At 36.3% G+C, this 21,320-nt stretch overlaps 1 protein-coding gene across 12 annotated transcripts in view; it reads left to right on the top strand.

The window, feature by feature from the left end:
- Mycbp2 (MYC binding protein 2) overlaps positions 1–21,320 on the top strand; it is a 246,601-nt gene that overhangs the window by 129,667 nt on the left and 95,614 nt on the right. For all 12 annotated transcript variants that reach the window (XM_060391563.1, XM_060391566.1, XM_060391565.1 and 9 more), the window contains 10 exons: positions 638–844; positions 1,839–1,970; positions 4,889–5,067; positions 10,131–10,273; positions 11,715–11,815; positions 12,425–12,643; positions 16,110–16,335; positions 17,289–17,407; positions 17,964–18,051; positions 19,442–19,491. In XM_060391563.1, the coding sequence (XP_060247546.1) occupies positions 638–844; positions 1,839–1,970; positions 4,889–5,067; positions 10,131–10,273; positions 11,715–11,815; positions 12,425–12,643; positions 16,110–16,335; positions 17,289–17,407; positions 17,964–18,051; positions 19,442–19,491 (1,464 nt within the window). The remainder of the gene's footprint in view (positions 1–637; positions 845–1,838; positions 1,971–4,888; positions 5,068–10,130; positions 10,274–11,714; positions 11,816–12,424; positions 12,644–16,109; positions 16,336–17,288; positions 17,408–17,963; positions 18,052–19,441; positions 19,492–21,320) is intronic.

The following is a 21,320-nucleotide window of genomic DNA, read 5'->3' as shown; positions in this document are numbered from 1 at the left end:
TCTTATCTTCCACATTATACCACTCCATGAACAGTACCAGTTGTTCCATTGCTAAGTGATAAGTAATGTTCAAAATTCATGCTGGCAATACTAAACACATGGTGTTTAAAGAACAAAAAGCTCCAAAGCTTTGCTCTGTCTGTAGTTATGTATATAGATGCATATGAAAACTGAACAGAATCTCTGTCTCATTTATACGTTTAGTTTTTGCAATTGTGGTAAGTTATGTATAAATTAAACTTTATCATTGTAACAAATCTTGTCTGTATTAGTTCAATGGTAGCAATCACACATCTTGTTCTGTAGCCATTATAACAAAACTTAAGTATCAAATATGTGTTTAATAAGGTCACCTTGAAACATACCTTACATTTTTTGAAGCATGATATTATTTTCTTCTTTCCACTGCCTTTCTTAACCATGGTTTATAACTTACCTGAATGTTTTAGCTGAATGTGATGCTTCTGTTTTTTGGTTTTCCCCACAAGAAAATTGTGGTTTGATTTTTAAAATCTTATCTTAATATGAAATACATCATTCAAATTACTGTTCAGTCTACATTAGATATTTTGTTTCATTTGTTACTAGTAACACTCAGGCTAACAACTGCCAATGGAATTGTGTGTGTTGTTTACAGGTTGATGGACTTAATTCTCTTCACTCCGTAAAAGCCAGTGCTAACCGATTCACAAAAACAAGTCAGGGAAGAAGTTGGAATACAGGAAATGGGTCCCCTGATGCAATCTGTTTTGCAGTAGACAAACCTGGAATTGTTGTAGTTGGCTTCTCTGTCTATGGAGGAGGAGGTATCCATGAGTATGAATTAGAGGTGTTGGTTGATGATGTAAGTATCACTCTTACACCATTTTTCTTGCTGCGTGCTTATCAGAGTTTATCATTAACATAGGATGATGCTTCAGAAATTTAACAGATCGCCTGTGTGTAGACAACATTAAATCAGAATCAAAAGTTGTATTTTACATGGTTGTTTGGAACATCTTGTCACACTTCTGCCTTATTTAGAAAGTGAAAAGATTTTAAATGCAATTGTAAACTAGAAAGTGTATAACTTAGCCTTTTATTCCAAGTCCTGTATAATTTTTTTTTTTTTGCTATTTTTATTTTTCATGGTCCTAATTTTGTCAAAGTGCTAATGGAAAATTCTTATTAACTAAATATAGTGTTTATTGATTGATATAGCTGTATTTTTCTTTATTATCAAATTTATTTTAAGTGCTTGAATTTTTACAAAGAATCTTTAATATGAGACACAAACATGAAAATAAGTTTCTTGTAAATAGCATCTGCTTCATTCTTTTGAGCAACTAATTTTAATTAACATTTACTTCATTATGCTCAGTGTCCAGTCTTTCCATAAAGATGCTAAACTACTTCCAAGATATAAGATGATACTAGTCAATTTATGTTTTACTCTATTCTGGGAACAAGATAAAAGTAAATAGCTTAGAGTAGCAAAATCTTTGTTGAGAATGTATAAAGAAGTGATAATGACTAATTCCAGTTTTAAATACATTTATTCGAGTATGTGAGTTTGTGTGCACACATGCATCCACATGCTAAGTTACATATGTGGAGATCACAGAGCAACTTGTGATAGCCAGTTTTCCCCACCATGTTGGGGACCTCAGAGATCAAACTCAAATTGCCACGGCTTATTGACAAGCTTGTTTACCCTTTGAGTTGTCTTCACCAGCCCATGATTAATTTTTTTTTATACAAGGCAACAAACTACCAATAGACAATAAAGAGTTATAATAAGAATTAGTCTTACAATAAAGGTAAGCATCTTATAAATTTTGCTTTTATATCTTCATAAGAGTGAACATGCAGGAGATTCCACTCATTCTCATAGATGGACATCTCTCGAATTAGTTAAAGGAACTTATACAACAGACGATTCACCCAGTGACATAGCTGAAATCAGACTGGACAAAGTTGTTCCTTTAAAGGTAATTTCAACCACTTTTTTTTTTTTTTAACTAAAAGGTAACATTATATAGTTAAAAATAGTGAAGAGTAGGGCTTGAGAGATTGCACAGTGATGTGTGTGCACTGCTCTTGCAGAGGACATGAGTTTGGATCTTAGCACCCATGTTAGGTGGCTCATAAGTACCAGTAACTTAAAGTTCGGGGTACCCAGCACCCTTTTCTGACCTCTTCAGGCACCTGCACTCACATGCCTATGCTCCCACATAGATATGTATGCATATACATAATTTAAAAATAAACCCTTTAAAAGTATATTGAAAAGTAACCCATGAATTTTCATTAGCTATAACTTCTCCTAAATTGTTAATCTGTTGTTCTGCTTTAACTACTTATGTATATACCAACTACAACATAAGATTCTTGTAATTGTATTCTGTTGTGCTCTGTTTTTGCACATATCAAAGTCTGGTATACTAAGAAGAATTGTTAGGTTCTATAGTCAGACAACCTTAGATCAGGGTAAGGCAGACTTAGCTTTTTAAGAGGATTAGTACAATGTAAGTAGGAAAGATACAGAGTAGTTTTTATTCAGCTTCAGTAAATGCTGCATCGTTCTCCCTTGTGAGATCTCTTAAATCTAGAAAATCATCATTTTCCTGATTTGAGCCTCTTCTGTTGGTGAGGAAGATCAATATCCACACTGTAGTGTTATACTGGTTAGTGGCCACAGAGCACAAGCCTCTGTGTAGCAGAGTATTGAAACTGATCAAGTATTAGTCTCCATCTTTCCAACCTATACTGCACTGAAAATGCTTTAAAGAAAGACAAACATGGTCTTAAGAATTAATATTAATGGGGGCCAGAGAGATGGTTCAGCAATTAGGAGGATTCGTTGCTCATCCAGAAGACCCAGGCTCAGTTCCCAGCGTCCATATGGTGGCTCTAACCATCCATAATTTCAGTTCAGGGGATCTGATGACCAGGGATGCACATGATGCTCATGTATGCAAAACACTTATACACATAATATAAAATAAATACAAAGAGAAGAGTATTTAGAAAATAAAATGCAAGCATTTGCAAAGTTAGATAGATTACATTAAAGTAATTCTTAATGTTAAGGTAACATTAAGTTATACCTGATGAACAAATATTATTTTGAAATAGAGCTTAAAGTATAAAGTAGACTCATCAGACACTTCATCAAAAATAGCTTTGATGGCTCTTACTCTTCTCTTGCTTTCTCTCTCTCTCCCTCTCTCCCTCTCTCTCTTTCTTACCCTTTTCTCTCTCCTCTCTCTCATACTTTCTCTCTCTCTCTCTGTGCCCCATTCCCCTTTCTTTCTCTGTCCCCACCATGTCCTGTTCTCCCACTCCTTCCATACCCACTTAATAAACCTCTGGCATAGAAAAAAAATAGCTTTGATGGTTAGAGAGATGCATCCGTGGTTAGGAGCGCTAATAGTCTTATAGAGGACTGGAGTTAGTTCCCACATGCACACACACAGAAAAGATAGCTCTTAAAAACAAAAACCCCAAATAGTTTAGATATTGTCTCAGTCAGGGTTTCTATTGTTTTGATAAACACCTTGATTAAAACAGCTGAGGGGTGGGAGTGGGGAGGGAGTATTACATTTCCACTATATAATCCATCATGGAAGGAAGTCAGAGTAGAAGTTCAAACAGGGCAGAAACCTGGAGGCAGGAACTGATGCAGAGGAAATGGAAGAGTGCTGCATATTGGCCTGCCCATCCATGGTTTGCTCAGCCAGGACCACCAGCCTGGGAATGGCCTCAGCCACAATAGACTTGACTCACACATCTGTCACTGAGAAAATGTCCTACAGGCGTGCCTGCAGGCTGATCTTATAGATGCATTTTCTCAATTATGGTTCTCCCCTCTGACAAGACTACATAAAACTAGCCACCATAAATCTGGGGGGAAAAAAGCCCAATCAGTTCATGTCAGAGGTCCTCTCTGTCAGGCTCCTGACCTATTCCCTCTTTTTGCCTTCCTCTGATGTCCATCCTCTTTGCCTTTCTGGATACGGATTGAGCATTTTAGCAAGAGTCCTCCCTCTTGATTGGCTTGCTCTTTAATTACCTCTCCCTGAGGGGGGAAGCAGCATTACTAGGCCACAGAAGAAGACAATGCAGCCAGCCACTCCTGATAAGACCTAATTGACTAGGATCAGAAGAAAGAAGACCTCCCCTATCAGTGGACTTGGGGAGGGGCATGCATGCAGAGGGTGGAGGAAGGGAGGGATTGGGATGGGAGGAGGGAGGGAACCACAGGAGGGATACAAAGTGAATAAAGTGTAATTAATAAAGAATTTTTTAAAAAGCCCAAAAACAAACCTTCTGGGTCATAAAGCATGAGTATCTGAATCTCTGTGTATCTCTGTTTTCTTCTGTCCATATTCTGGACAGTTTTACATGGATTTATTTTCCTGTGCTTATATGCATATTATTGTCTCTGAATAAATTTCACCCAAAACAAAAATGTAATTGACTTCACAGTTATGTTTTTTACATACTTAAAATTATCTTAAGAATTTATGCTCAGAAAAAAAAATAGCTTATGTTAGTATTTTTAGAACTAATATGTTATGCATGTAATTAAACACAGGCACTGCTGTAGTTCTTGATGGGTGACGACTAGTCTCTTTGCTTACTAACTGCTACAGCCAGCTGGGCAAGTTTAGCAACTGGTCCTCAACTCCTTCATCTCTCAAGTGAGATCATAGAAAGTATTTAGGACAGATTCTGTTATTCAAAAGGTAGTCAGTAAGTATTAGCTATTAGATTCATTGCAAAGTCATTTATGATATGACTTATAATGAACACAGTATAGTTGAGTAAGTTTCCTCTTAGAATCCTTTCTGTATTCTGCTTATGTTATGAACAGATAAACATGCTTTATATCTTTATCATGAAGGAAAATGTTAAGTATGCTGTGCGCTTGAGGAACTATGGAAGTCGTACAGCCAATGGCGATGGAGGAATGACCACTGTTCAGTGTCCTGATGGAGTGACCTTTACTTTCAGCACATGCAGCTTGAGCAGTAATGGCACAAACCAAACCAGAGGACAGATTCCCCAGATACTATACTATAGGTAGGTATGTTTATAGTTAGAATTAAATGTGCTAAAGTGGTGTGTAACATTTGCTATTATTTAAAATATGCCAAGTTGGTAATGTAACTACAACACACAGTTTATCTTCCTAGTACATACTTAGTCAAATTCCTGTGAAGAATCCTCATTTATAAATGTAAATTCGGTATTAACTATGAAGGTGAATGCAGTTAAATTTTTGTTATTTTTTTCAATATCACTAAAGTCTTTGTACTGAAATATATGTTGCTGATATTGTATTTTAATTTTTTGATTATTCACTGAAATACAAGTAGAATTTACTCATTTTTTAAATAATTATTTGAACCAAGTGACCAAGCCAGGTGGTGGTTGACTTTAACCCCAGCACTCAGAAGGCAGAGGCAGAAGCAGAGGCAGGCGAATCTGATTTCAAGGCCAGCCTGGTCTACAGAGTTCCAGGAGAGCCAAAGCTATTACACAGAGAAGCCCCATATCAAAAACAACAACAATAATAAAATAAGGGACCAACCTGACTAAGTTCAGGTAGTTGTTTTACCTTGGTTCTTTTATTTAGCCTAAAGAATAGTTTTACTAAGGAGGATGCTAGGGAAGAGGCTTAATCCTCATTTAAAAGGACAAGTAGGATAGATATCAGAAGTAGGAGAAGAAAGAGAACAAGACCACAGGGGCCTCTGAAAGACTCTACCTATCAGAGAATTGAAGCAGATGCTGAGGCTCATAACCAAACTTTGGGCAGAGTTCAGGGAATCTTATGGAAGAAGGGGGAGATAGAAAGATTTAGAGGGGACAGGCGCTCCACAAAGAGACCAACAGAGCTAAAAAAAATCCGGGCTCAGGGCATCCTGCAGTGACTGATGAATCAACCAAGGACCATGCATAGAGAGGACCTAGACCCCCTGCTCAGATGTAGCCCATGGACAGCTCAGTCTCCATGTGAGTTCCCTAATAAGGAAGCAGGGGCTGTCTCTGGCATGGACTTTCCTTGGTGTTCCCCTTGGTGAGGTATCCTAACTAGGCCACAGAGAAAGAGGGTCCAGATAGTCCTAATGAGACCTGATAGGCTAAGGTCAGACAGTAGGGGAGGAGGACCTTCCCTATCAGTGGACTAGGGGAGGGATGTAAGAGGAGGAAGAGGGAGGGAGGAGGACTGGGAAGAGATGAGGGAGGAGGTGACAGCGAGCCTACAACTTGAATAAATTGTAATGAATTAAAAAAAAAAAAAAAGAATAGTTTTAGATCTGAAACTCTTTTACCTGCTCAGGTTAGCCTCTGGACAATACAATGGTGGGAGGGGTTTTTTCTTTGTTTTGTTTTGTTTTTGTAGTATTTTACTGAACTATTTGGTAGGTAAATGGTAGAAAAGAGAAAATCATAATCTTTTGGAAAACAAACCTACATATGCATTTCTCATTGTGCCTGATTATTTGTGTAATAACATACCTATAGTCTTAGTTCCATTAACTACTTTTTCCTTCAGTCAGTATCATTAATAGTATCAGGTCACTAATGTTGCATATTTAGTGCTACCTGTCATTGCCTTGGCTAGTCACACAGCAGGCACTTTTCCTGTCCCTATTTCACAGAAGGGGAAGCCAAAGCATTGAGTGGTTAAACATCTTTTCCAAATCTCATTTGTAGTGACTTGTGATAAATGGGTTTAGAGATAGGAGGTTAGGTTCCAGGTAACAAAACACCGTTAAATCTCTCTGTGGTTGGCTGATAGATGTTGTAGGCCTAATGTGTCAACAGTAGTCCCCAGTTGTAGCCAAACACCTTGCTGTTCTAGATCTCTTTTTCTTGCACCCTGCATCTAATTTGATAATTTATAAAATATTCTATATCTGACTTTTTCAATCATTTCTGTGATCAGACTACTGACCACAAATCCCTTTTCCTATAAAGTAATCATAGCCTCTCTATCAGCCTCTTCTTTCTCTGTTGCCTTTTACAGAAAATTCTTGACAGCACAGAGTTAACTGATAAAAATGAGAAACCATACCAACTGTACCCTTACTCAGTTATCTCTTGACTCTTTTTCGATGAAATATGAAGTTTTAACATTTATTTAATCACTTTATAGCCTGATTGAAGACCCCTACCTTCTCACCCCTCAGTTTCACACTCACATTCCTTTCTCCCCATTCCCCCTTCTCTTCTCTTCAGAGAAGAGTACCAACCCACCCTGGCATATCAAGTCTCAAAAGGACTAAGTGTTTCCTCTTCCACTGAGGCCAGAAAAGGCCAGCCCAGCTAGGGGAAGGAGATCTAAAGGCAGACAACAGAGTCAGAGACAACCCCTGTCCCATTGTTAGGGGACCCACATGTTGACCAAGCTGCACATCTGCTATACATGTGTAGGATACCTGGGTCCAGCCTATGCATGCTTATAGGTTGGTATTTCAGTCTCTGTGAGCCCCCATGTCCCCAGGTTAGTTTACTCTGTAGGTCTTCTTGTGGTATCCTTGATTCTCTCTGGCTCCCTCAATCCTTCCTGTAACTCTTTCACTAGACTCTCCAAGCTCTACCTATTGTTTGGCTGTGAGTCTCTGTGTCATCAGTTGCTGGGTGAAGCCTCTGAGAAGATAATCATGCTAGGCTCCTGTCTGCAAGCATAGCAGAGTATCATTTATATTGTGAGGGGTTGGCCCTCTTCCATTGGGTGGGTCTCAAATTGGACCAGTCATTGGTTGACCATTCCCTCAATCTCTGCTCCATCCTTATCCCTACACTTCTTATAGGCAGGATAAATTTTGGGTCTTAGGACTTGTGGGTGTCCCTCCTGGCTATGTGGGATGGCCACTTCAGGGTCTTTATCCCCAGCTGCTAGGAGTGTCAGCTAAGGTCACCACCATAGAATCTCAGGAGCCTCCCTTCTTCCTAGGGATGGCTCCTATTGATTTCCTTTCTCTTAGCCCCTCTCTCTCACCCCAACTCTCTTCCCACATGATCCCCACTGTTGTTCTCCTCCCTGTCCCCTCTCCTACCCAGCTACCTGAGTCCATCTACTTAATATGTCTATTTTATTTCTCCTATTGAGTGAAATTAAAATATCCTCCCTTGGGCACTCCTTGGTTGCTTACCTTCTTTGGGTTTGTGGACTGTAGTATGGTTATCCTGTACTTCATGGCTAATACCCACTTAAAAGTGCATACATACCATGTGTGTTTTTCTGGGCCTGAATTATCTCACTCAGGATGATATTTTCTAGTTCAATCCATTTGACTGAAAATTTTATGATGTGCCTGTTTTTAATAGCTGACTAGTATTCTGTTGTATAAATGAATGACATTTTCTTTTATCCATTCTTCAGTTGAAGGCATATAGTTTGTTTCCAGTTTCTAGCTATTATGAATAAAGCTGTTATGACCATAGTTGAGCAAGTGTCCTTGTGGTATGGTGGGGCATCTTTTGCGTATATGGCTAGGAGTGGTATAGCTGGGTCTTAAGGAAGAGCTATTCTGAATTTTCTGAGAAACCTCCAGATTGATTTCAGTAGTGGTTTTATAAGTTTGCACCCCCACCAGCAGCTGAAGAGTGTTCCTTTGCTCCACATCATTGCCAGCATGTGCTGTCACTTAAGTTTTTGATCTTAGCCATTCTGACAGGTATGTAAGATGGAATCTCAGAGTCATTTTGATTTGCATTCTCTGATAACTAAGGATGTTGAACATTTCTTTCAGTGTTTAGACCAGCACCATTTGTTGAAGATGTTTTTTTTTTTTTTTTCCTATTATATGGTATTGGCTTCTTCATCAAAAATCAAGTGCCCATAGGTATGTGTGTTTACTTCTGGGTCTTTGACTTGATTCCATTGATCTACCTGTTTATTTTTCTGCCAGTAACCATGCAGTTTTTATTACTATTACTTTATGGTATAGTTTGAAATCAGGGATAATGATACTCCCAGAAGTTCTTCTGGGTTTTTAGTTTTTCCATATAAAGTTGAGAATTCTTCTTTCAAAGTCTATAAAGAATAGTGTTAGAATTTTGATGGGAATTGAATTGAATTGATCTTTCCCATGGGAGATCTAATATCTTTTCCAATTTCTTTATTCAGAGTCTTGAAGTTCTTTTCATACAGGTCTTTCACTTGCTTGATTAGAATTACCCCAAGATATTTTATTTCCATTTTTGGGTCTTGAACAGTTTTATTCATTTCCTTCACTTGTTTGATTGTAGTTTCTGATATTTCTTGAAAGGATTGATTAATTTCTTCTTTACAGGCTTCTGTCATCTTTCTGAGATTGAGTTTAAGGTGAACTCTTTGAGCTTCAGCTGTGTTGGGCTGTCTAGGGCTTGTTGTAGTAGGATAGCTGGGCTCTGGTGGTGCCCATATTGCCCTAGCTGTTAGGGCGTTCTTATACTGGCCTCTAGCCATCTGCCTGTCCCTGGTTTTGGCTGGATGTTCCAGATGCAGGACTCCTCATGGTGCAGATTGAGCCTTGGACCTCTGCTGGCTGTGCCCCAGGTGGATTAGGCAGGCAGGGAATTGGAGGGGAAGGACGTAAGCTGGATGTTTCTGGGGCTCCCCACATGTCTTCTTGGAAAAGTGGGTGATGGGGGTCCAGGGAGAGTGTGCAGCTCACCTCTGCTGGCTATGCCTCAGGATCAGGCAGGAAATATAAATTTGTTACTGTGGCCTCTAAATGCCCACATCTGAGACATGTTTACTGCTCCTTTAGCTTTTACTCTTTATCTTTCCAAGTAGCAATATTTGTCTGCATTCTCTTCTTGAACTCAGCACCTGGCTTCTCTTGTCTTGATACTTTTTATCTCTCATTTTTCATGGGCCTTTTGTAGTTTGATTTTTAAACACAACTCATGTATTTGCTCTTCATTAGTTCATCAAAGAGCAACTTAATCTAATATAAAATAACATACTTTATGTTTTCTGCTTTGTTTTTGTTCAAAGCATTTATCACTTCCTAATCTGTGACATAACTACACATGTACTGTCTTAACTGCAATTTTTTTTGCTTTAAGTTTATTCAGAATCTTTGATCTGAATATGATTCTAAAGTTACCAGTGCTTATTCTTCTCATGCTTATTCTTGTCACAGGAGTGAATTTGATGGAGACTTACAATCCCAGCTTTTAAGTAAAGCCAATGAAGAAGATAGAAACTGTAGCAGAGCACTCTCTGTGGTAAGCACTGTTGTTCGGGCTGCTAAGGACCTGTTGCACAGAGCTCTTGCTGTGGATGGTAAGACTGTCTTTTTCCTTTTTATATATATATATATTTATAAAATTTAGAATCTGTAGTCCTTCTCTTGTGAATAGTGATTGGGAGCCACCTTGTAGAATGCCAGTGTTTAGTTCCTTATTCATTTATACAAATATTGATTTTGGATCATTTACATCCCTGTACTCTGAGAAAGATTTATCTGTCTGTCTATCTGTCTGTCTATCTGTCCATCCATCTATCTATCTATCAATCTATCTTTAGAGTGAACCAAAAAATTATTTGATTACTTTTATTACCTTTTTAGTTTACACAATAAGAAAAATATTCCACCTGCTTAAATTCATTTTTTGTTTATTTCATTGTTGTTTTTGTTTTTTGGTTTGTTTTTTGTTTTGTTTTGTTTTTTGCTTTATTCCTTGTTAGTAGTGAAAAAAAATTTTTTTTTCTGTGCATCCTGTTTCCATTAATTATCACCATTCACCCAAATGTCTGGATAGCCTGTCTATCTCCTCAGAGCCACTTGTTGAAATTAAGTTCTATGACTATTCCTTTACTGAATATTCTACAGTTATTATTTTCCCCTTTCTTTGTTCCTCCAGCATCTAGTTTAAATTGCCCTAGTACAACCACGCCTGCACTTTTTCCTCAGAGGAAATGTTCAAATAATCACACTTCTGTCGTTCTCCTGCTACCCACCTAGGTATCTAAGTGTCCTCTACACTATAAGGAGAATTATTGATATAAAATATTCAGTGTTATCCTTTACCCTAAAACTTTCGTTCATCCTAGAGGTTTGGAATATGCTAAAAAAAAAAGTATTTGCTTAATATATGTTATTTATTCTTGTGCAGCAGGTCTAGAAACCCATATTTGAAAGAATGATTGACCTATAATGTAAATATCTAGGCTTAGCTAATCTTTTAAGCAATCTTTTCAAGAACAAATGACTAAAATGGCTATCAGAAAAGTGTTTCATGAGAAACCAAAATCACAATAGCTCAGTTATAATAAATATATTTTGGAATGTTTATATTAAAGACATTGTTCTAAGTGTTTTATATTAGGTGTTGACTCATTCAATCCTAACAGCATTCAGGGAAGAAATATTGTTGTTATCCTGCTTTTCAGATTAAATAATTTCCCTAGTGCCATATAGCTGTATTTAAAACCATTGCTCTAGGTTCTACTTCATTCTCTAGCCTTTTACGGGTACATATTCTTAGGACACATCAAGGATTAGCTGTAAGATATACAAATACTGTGTACCTTGGCTTTCCATTTAAGAAAATGGAAAGTATCTACTAGGCTAATAAATCCCTTAGAATTAATTGAATCAGTCCTTTATAAACATGTAGTTAATGTCAACCATAACTTTCTGAGGCTATAGATATAGGTTAGTATCGCATGTATACACTATAACAAAATGACCTTCTAATTATAGTTTTAATGCTTTTTTTAGCTGATGACATTCCAGAACTGCTTAGCTCTTCCAGTCTGTTTTCCATGCTGCTTCCCCTTATTATAGCCTACATAGGACCAGTAGCTGCTGCTATTCCCAAGGTGTGTAATTAAATTCTATAACTTTGAATCTCTTACCATTCATACCATTCCATAGGTTTTATAGCTTCCCCTTAGAGATATATTAATCATTGAAGACTAGGATTGTAAGTTACAGATAAAGCACCTTAAGTAGTAGAAATTGTTAGTTTCTTTGTTCCCAGCATTACTTAGTGACTTAGTGTACATATTGGCTTCATACTATAAGAATTTGGGAATAGAAAATTTATTTTATAAATATGGCATGAAGGAATATTAAATTACCTGATTTTTTTAAAATCTGAACTTGATGCCAATTCTTCAGCTTAAATAAAAATATCGATAGAAAAACAGTATTTTACAGTAGTAAGACAAGAAAGTCATAAACTGTTGAGCCTTTGGCATGACTAAATATTGAGAAAAGCTATTTTTTTTAGATTATAGAAAAGCAACGGTTTTAAAATATAGTTTATTTTCATATAATATCTATGATAAAAATTTTACCCACTAAAAACTTATTTTTGTTAGGAAATTCTATATGAAAATTGTTATTTGTAAGATTACGAACAACTAAGATAGTTCCTAAGTAAAATGAATTTCACATTTATTCATGTATTTTTTTATATCTACTAGGTTGCTGTAGAAGTTTTTGGCCTTGTTCAACAGTTGCTTCCCTCCGTTGCCATTTTGAATCAGAAGTATGCACCCCCTGCATTCAATCCCAATCAGTCAACTGATAGCACGACAGGAAACCAGCCTGAGCAAGGTCTCTCTGCCTGTACCACCTCTAACCACTATGCTGTCATTGAGAGCGAGCACCCGTACAAGCCTGCTTGTGTGATGCACTATAAGGTAGGCACCATTCCTACCAAGATTCACATTCAAACCTGATCTGAGAATTTCTTTCTTTTAATTTTTTTCATTATTACTAGTATTATTTACAATTTATTAAGTTTGTATCCTAGCTGTAACCCCATCCCTCATCTCCTCCCGGCGCTTTCTCAGAAAATTAGGAATAGTGCTATCTCAAGATCCAGCTACACCACTCCTGGGCAGATATCTGAAAGATGTTCAACTGTACAACAAGGACATTTGGTCAGCCATGTTCACAGCAGCTTTATTCATAATAGCCAGAATCTGGAAACAACCCAGATGTCCCTCAGTGGAGGAATGGATTCAGGAATTGTGGTACATTTACACAGTGGAATACTACTCAGCAGTTAAAAACAAGGAAATCATGAAATTTGCAGATCTGAGATTTTCTAATGATATCTAAAAGAGTATTTTATTTATGTTCAGAAATGTCACTTCTACTATAGTATTTAAATTTAAAGAATCCACAGAGATAATTATGTACCTTTGGGTTAAGACCTGAAGACATAGATTCTTCCTTAATACAGGATGTCCTGATTACATTTTCCTCTCCTACTCGTCCCAGTTTTTATCCACTTTCCCTCACCTCAAGATCTACTTCCTTTCTCCTTATTAGAAAAAGTAGGCTTCTAAAAGATAGCAACCAAAAATGACACAATAAAATATAATTACATAAAAGAAAAACCATCACATCAGAAATTTGACCAGGCAATCCAACAGAAGGAAAAGAACCATAAGAGGAGGCACAAGAATCAGAGATGTAGGCTTAGATTTAAGATTCTTAAGGGTCTCTACCTCCCTTTCCATGCCCTAACCTTAGGAGCTTAGTAGGGAAAGGGGCTATAGAGCTGTTTTAGCTACTTCCTGCTGATTAGGGTCACTGGGTTCTATGAGGATATACCAATCAGTCATCAGGATACCAGCAGTCTATTCAGTCAGCAAAACAGCAAACTGGAGCAATAGCAAACAATAAGCAACAGCAACAGAGGTAATACCACTCAGCAGAAATGGCTTGACTCTGCCTAAATGGCATGAGTCCGTGAAAGCAGCAAAACTCCAAAGCAGCAAGAAAAGTTCTCTGGAGCATCCCTGCAAAACCCAGCAGAGCAATGCTAACCATTGTGAAATACAGAGATGCAAAAAGTGCTGTCTCATTGTTTGTGGGCTTCTTTTTATCCCTTCTCAGAGTCCACATGAGGATGTTTTCTAGCTCATAAAAACCATGCCCCTTAAACAAGGTAGTTTCCTACTGATAGGGGTTGTTTCCCATGGGGGCTGTTTTCTGTGAGGGAAAAAACATCCCACATCCCACACTTGGGACCAAAACAAAAATCATATTCACGTGACACAACTGAGTTTCCAAAGAAATCAGAAATTTCCAGTTCACAGAGACCTACCCATTTATACATACTTTATAAAAATACTAAACTGAAAGCCATAATACATATGCAGGGGACCTGGTTTAGACCCGTGTCAGCTCTGTGCTTGCTGCTTTGGTTTCTGAGGGTTCATATGAGCTTTGCTCAGTTGATTCAGAGCTGTGTTCTCCTGGTGTCCTCCATCCCTACCGGTTCTTGTGGCCTCCTGTTCCATGTTCTTCCCTTAGCTCTGATGGATGGGAAACATGCCATTTAGATCTGTATCGTCCAAGGTCTCTCTCCCCCTCTGTCTTTGTCTGTCTGTCTGTCTCTCTTTCTCTCTGCATATTGACTGGCTATGGGTCTGTATTTGTTCCTGTCTGCTGCAGGAGGAAGCTTTTCTGATGATGGCTGATACAGATTTTATACTTTGTTAGTTTTTTGAGAGTTATTTGAAAAATTTTTTTCTAACAGTATTGCAGTTATAAAATGCTAAACTCTGTGCTGTATAATTATTATTAATATAAATCTTAAAATTGTAAGTAGTGTTTTTATATGTATTCTTATGGACATGTTTGTTCATGGTCAGGAGAAACCATATGTTATTCCTTAAGCACTGTCCACATTTTTTTTTTTTTGAAACAGTCTCTCATTGACCTAGAACTTGGCAAACAAACTAGCCTGGCTGCTGTGAAGCTCTGGGGACCTTCTGGCCTTCATTTCCCCAACCCTAAGAGTAAAACTTGTTCTACCATGCCCATCTTTTATTTATTTTTGTACAGGTACTGAAGACTAAACTCTAGTCTTCAAACTCTTTACAGACCAATCTATCTCCCTAGACTACAAATCATACTTTTAAAACTGGCATTACTTTACCATCAGATCTGAAATCTGAAAATTTATAGTGGTTTACTTAGAATATTGACAGATCTGAAAATTTAAAGTAGGTTGCTCAAAATATTGATTCATAGCCCTACTTTGGGCAGAGTGCAGGGAATCTTACGAAAGAATGGGAAGATGGAAAGACCTGGAGGGGACAGGAGCTCCACAAGGAGAGCAACAGAACCAAAAAATCTGGGCAAAGGGGTCTTTTCTGAGACTGATACTCCGACGAAGGACCATGCATGGAGATAACCTAGAACCCCTGCACAGATGTAGCCCATGGCAGTTCAGTGTCCCAAGTGTGAACCCTAGTAAGAGAAACATGGACTGTCTCTGACATGAACGCAGTGGCTGGCTCTTTGACCATGTCTACATGTAGACATCCAGTTAGACCAGCACCATTGAAGATGCTGGGATTTTTTTTCCCCATTGTATGGTTTTGGCTTCAAAAACAAACAAACAGAAAAGAACTATTTAAAGTAACAACAATGTTATAACCCTTAAAATGAGTAATTCCTTAATAGTATCAAATATACCTATGTCATAAGTTTGTTTGAATTTAAATTCATATAAGATGAATATTTTTGGGATTGTTTGTTTCTTCAGTCCCCTTTAATGTTAAATCCATTAAACATACTCATCTCCCACCATCTTTGTCTTTTGGTTTCCCCAACTTTTGATTGTTAAAGAAACTTGCTCCATGTCTCCTTTTGGGGAGAGTCTCTTCCCCTTTAGATTCCCACCTCTAATTTTCCTTGCATCTTGTTCCCTGGAATGAGCAAAGATTTAGAGTTATGTTTCCTGCTTCAGCTCTGGAATAAGTCACTAGTAAGAAAAAGAGGTTCTGCTTCTTGTTATACAAAACACATTTGTATGCATATTTTAAGGTAATTTAGAATTATTATATTTTAAGTAAGTCGGATATCCTATTTCTGTGTGATTTTATACTAAATTATATGTGTATTTATATTTGAATCATTTGTTTTATGAATTGGTTTAAATTGGATTTTATTTTCTAATTAATAAATAATTATATACTCAAAACTAAATTATAAAATAGTCTCATTTCTCTCACTTTTCTTCTCCTTCATTTCTCCATCTTCTGTAGTGTTCTCATTCTTCTCTTTCATTTAATAGAAGCACACATACACATAAACTGATAAAGGTGGGTACATGTGTATCCATGTCCTCTTGTCTCCTGCCAGGTGACATTCCCGGAATGTGTCAGGTGGATGACAGTTGAGTTCGACCCTCAGTGTGCTACTGCACAGTCAGAAGACGTCCTCCGTTTGCTTATTCCTGTCAGAACTATTCAGAACTCAGGATATGGACCAAAACTGACATCTGTTCATGAGAACCTTAATTCCTGGATAGAATTAAAGAAATACTCAGGATCCTCTGGATGGCCTACTATGGTTTTAGTGTTGCCAGGTGATTTTTCTCTTCTCCATTTTATGGGGTAAAATGTATGCATATTAAAGATGCATTGTGGAAAGTGTTTAGCTTCAAATAAAATTATTAAAATACAGGTTTTGGTTACAATTGAGTGTGCTGGGCAAAGGACATAGTGTGGTCTAAATTTGTGAAGAGAGATTGTTCAGAAGATTTTGTGGGGGAAGAACTAATAGTGTTAATTCTGAGTCTTCTGTATAGTTTGGGACCAAACTACCAAAAAAGTATAAAAGTGGGCTTGATTTCCTATTTTTTCAGTAAATGCTATATTTTTTAGGAGTAGAATTCAAGCCCTTCCTTTGAAAATGTGTATGTGCACCGTGCATGCTCATTTCTTGTATGTATGTCTTTCTTTAAAAAAAAAAGTTTAGTTTTTAAACTCTTCAGTCTCTGAAGTATTCTAAATTTAACCAGTTAACAATAAATAGTTTTTCAAATACTTCAAACCATAGGAGGAAGCTCTGTCGTCTTTCATATAATCTAGCCTTGATAAGTTTACAGTTTTTCCTTTAACTCAACCTACTTTTGTTGGATTGGGTGATTTGTTAAGAGATCAGAAAAAGGACTCCTACCTTGGTAGAAGATTACTTAACTCAAAACAGAGAAGAGTAACCTCGGTACTCAGTAATTGATAGATCATTGGGGGCGAAATGCCTTTATTAACTTAAAGGTAAGATTAAAGAAATGGATTTAATTATAATGGAAATTAGCAGCCATTCAGTAGAGGTGATACTTTTGTTGATAGTTTTGCTTTTAACATGATTTGCTTAAGTAAATAAAGAACTCTCCCTCAAAAAGTCCTTTGTCCATTTTAATAACTTGTTTGAAGAATTATTTATAATAATAAATGAAATTTTATCAAGTTCTTTTAGATTTTGACCTTAATAACAGAGACTGATGCTTGATCACACATACACTTTTTACTTTTTAAGGGTATGAAGCCCTTTTTTCACTGGAAACTGCTTCAGATTATGTGAAAGATGACAAAGCCTCCTTCTATGGGTTCAAGTGTTTTGCAATTGGATATGAATTTAGCCCTGGACCTGATGAGGTAAGAACAAATTATCTTCCTACTCTATTAAGAATAACTGGCTCTTAAATATTTCTACTGATTTAAAATATCTTGCAAACCAAAGGTTTATAATTAAAAGTGTGTTATAGTTCAGTTATGTGTGGTAACCTTTGGGTACTATTTATACATGGGGATAATTGAATTTATGCAGTGTGGCCCCATTTTATTGAAGTATATTTTGAGCATAATTGCATGCCCCATGCTAAAATAGTGTTACTTTAGTAAATAACAGAACCTGGCTTCACAAAGTGTGATTTACCTTATTCTGGGTTTTCTTAAATGTTTGAAGTCAAAAACTAAAGTAAACCCAAGGTCATAGTTTTCCTACATAATGAACTAAAAATGATTTGGAAAATGAAGTTATAAACTAAACTTCTAGCAACATAGGTATGATGTTAAGTCTTTTTCTCTCGTAGCTGTCAGCTAGTGCATCTCTATCTCTAGTTTCAACTACAGAGCTTGACTTTGAATTACAGTGTTTTTATAACCCACATGCAAACATTTTTTAAGTAGTGAATTTTTTGTAACACTGCAGGGTGTTATTCAGCTGGAAAAAGAATTAGCCAATCTTGGTGGGGTTTGTGCAGCAGCTTTGATGAAGAAGGATCTAGCACTTCCTATCGGTGAGTCTAGTTATTTCATAGGTGTTGTTAATGTATTAGAAGAAAATTTAAAAGCAAGCTTATATTTATTACAGAACATTCAAAGATAACCTTTCAACATAAATTCTGTAGTCACATGTTCCTTTGTGCAATAGCTGATATAGTTTGACATAGCTGTTCGATAGTTGTTTGAATGGACACAGAAGTGTTTCCTAAGTTCTTTATTCAAATTCACACACACATATGTGGAGAATTTATATATGGAGGATATATGTATATCTTCAATATATCATATATACATATATATAAACAAATACACGTACATAGAGATATACACATTTATTTTTTCATTCTGAAAGTCCATGCAAATTTTCTCATTCCATCTTTTTTTATTCCATCTTTTTTACTACCATTATTTTTCTTACCTTTTTCTTTGTCATTCTTATGTCCCTTTCTTGCTTCTTTTCAATCTTCTCAGTTTCCTTGATCCTGCTTAATATTAGCCCATTTGTGAGAGAGAGACCCATATGTTCTGTTCTTTTAATATCTTGATGTTTTTCTGTGAAGAGAATTATTAGCACCATCATTGGAGGAACCTAAGTTTAGTAGCTGTTAAAATTTTATGTTTTGATGTAGCTGGGGTTTTTTTTATACTTACACAAACAAAAGAAATATATTGAATAAAGGATGAAGATAGCAGTGCCTTTGGCTGCCAAACTTAGCTGCAACCAAATCGATCATTTGGAATCAAGTTAGATAGCTAATGGGGTCACTGCAGTTGATAGAGAAAGTATAACTATGTGGCCTGAGGAAGAAAGTTCTTCGGATTATATTAAATGAAAAAAAAAAAGTTATAGGAAAAGTTCACATTCTTGGTGACATCATATTAATCAAAATGATCTTGTTAATCAAAGTGATCTGTTTAATTTTTGTAAAAAATAAAGTATATATAAAAACTTCACACATAAATACATTCACATACATACTTTCTCAGGCCTATAGAACCTTTTTATATTGTATTGAAACATGAATTTGTCTTATATAAAATTCACACTCGAGAGCCATGTTACTGACACACGTATACACGTAAATTTCGTAATACTGTGTCTTTGATTTTGTGTTGGCAACATTCATAGTTGTATTAGGCCGCTTGCAGCATGTGGACTGCAGGTTGAACATGCCTAATACTCACATTGTTTGGTTGAATGATATTTGATCACCAGCTTAACAGTTATACAGTTATAGCTCAAAAAAAAAAAAAAAGCTCACCACATTTTAAATCTAAACTACTAGATCTATGCAGAATTATAAATTTTTTCCGTCAATAACAAGATTATAAAAGCATGATGAATACAAAGGATTGGAAAGGTTATTAGTATATTTTAGTATAACTTTTTAATTTGCATAACAGGTAACGAATTGGAGGAAGATCTTGAAATTCTTGAAGAGGCTGCATTACAGGTATTGCCCGAAACATTTTAAATTTTGTTCATGAATTTAAAAATGATATTTTCACAAGATGATTCTTATTTTCTTGCATATAAAACTCAGTGGTTAAGTATTTCATTCTGTGTATTGGCACTTCTAGAGACACATAACTTATAATGGTCCTCTGGATGAGGGGGCCCATGTGAACATATTGCCACATACAGGGTGTTGTCATTGAAGAGAAGGAAGAGGGAGGGTACAGGAATGCTGTTCAGAGCTATGGACATTTCATTTGTATATGGAAAAGCATCAACAAAAAACGCATTTGGCAAAGGACATAAGTTCCTTTTATGAAACTTTAATTTTATAACATCACAAAACCATTTGGCTCTAACAGTTGGAAGCCATCAGTTTGTTGCTCTTATTATTAGCTAGTATTTTTGCTTGTATTCATTAAGTAGAACATTTGACAGTGTAATGGAAATACATCTACATTTTCGTGGAAGTTCTGGTTTTGAACCTCTTATTTCAATCTATATTAATTTGTAACTTTATATTGTTGAGACCATTATATTCTTTTAGCTTAAGTACTCTAAATTTATATAACTAGCAGTCACTGATGGAATTGGAGGAGTCTAGTAAGCAACGTTTTCAAATTATAATGCCTGCTTATACTAGGCTAGAGATTTGATGCAATAACTTAGCATCCCTGTAGACTATATACCGAGACCATCACTGATAGCTTAATGCTGTGTAGCAAAACAGCATGAAGGTCAAAGGCAGACTAACAATCAAGAATTTGAAGCTGTAGTATCTAGACTAAATTTTCATGAATTTGTAAGGTTGCCCAAACACCTTTTCCACAAATATTATTATTTATATTAAGGGAAAATACTCTTTTAAAAAAATGAGATCATCAGTATCTCAGAATTATCATTTAATATCCCAAAATATAAAGATTGTATTTTTAGAGTACAAGATTCATTTTACTATGTCTATTTTTTTCCTGTTTCACCATGTAGCAGAGAATACTGCGTCCACATTAGGGCAGCACTGATTTAGAGTGGGGCTGTAGCCTGCGCTAGGTGTGTAGTTAGGAGAGTACTTGTCTGCATAGATTATCTGTACACTTTGTAGGCTATACTCCCTAGTATTTCCCTAGCTTTACAATTACACCTGCAAGTTACGCTTGTTTTGTTTTGTTCTGTTCTGTCTTGCATATCTTACAGAACTTACATTCTAAGAACCTGTTAGCAATTCTAAGAGTTAATATTTTATACTTATTTCCTGAGATTAATTGATCAAAAAATAAAACAAACATTGATTTGTATTAATTTATCAATCATTATTTCTAAACTTTTCATGTTGTCACATAACTCCATAAATCAGAGATTCTTGTTTGACTCCAAAGATAACAATTTTGAAGTAGCATAGTTTGTGGAATGCAGATGTTACCCGTAAATAAGTAAATAGCTCTGGAAAGTGTAACATTTTTGCATTAATTTCTAAAGCTTGCTATTAAAATTTTTCTAGAGTTTCAGCACTTCCAGCAGATTTCCAAAAACAAAAGATTTTAGTTATCAGATGGGTGAAAACTAAAGTTTCATTTTTATCTTCCTGTTTTCCTTAACTATAATTAGATATAGATTCATGAGGTATATGTACTGTCAAATCAGCTCCTACTAATATTTTGCTCAAGACCTTGGGATCAAGGTCATCTCTCCAAGACAGTAAGTACAGCTTACCCATTATTGTCAATAACGGGAACTAAAACTGAGGGCAATTCCATCATTGCCTCAGGCGCTCTGGTCCTGCTAACTGTGCATGAAACAGCATAGGAGATAGGGATTTTTGAAGAAGAT

This window comes from Meriones unguiculatus, chromosome 9 (assembly GCF_030254825.1).
Source record: "Meriones unguiculatus strain TT.TT164.6M chromosome 9, Bangor_MerUng_6.1, whole genome shotgun sequence".
In the NCBI taxonomy this organism is placed as follows: domain Eukaryota; kingdom Metazoa; phylum Chordata; class Mammalia; order Rodentia; family Muridae; genus Meriones; species Meriones unguiculatus.
This window is presented reverse-complemented; position numbering and strand designations above follow the sequence as displayed.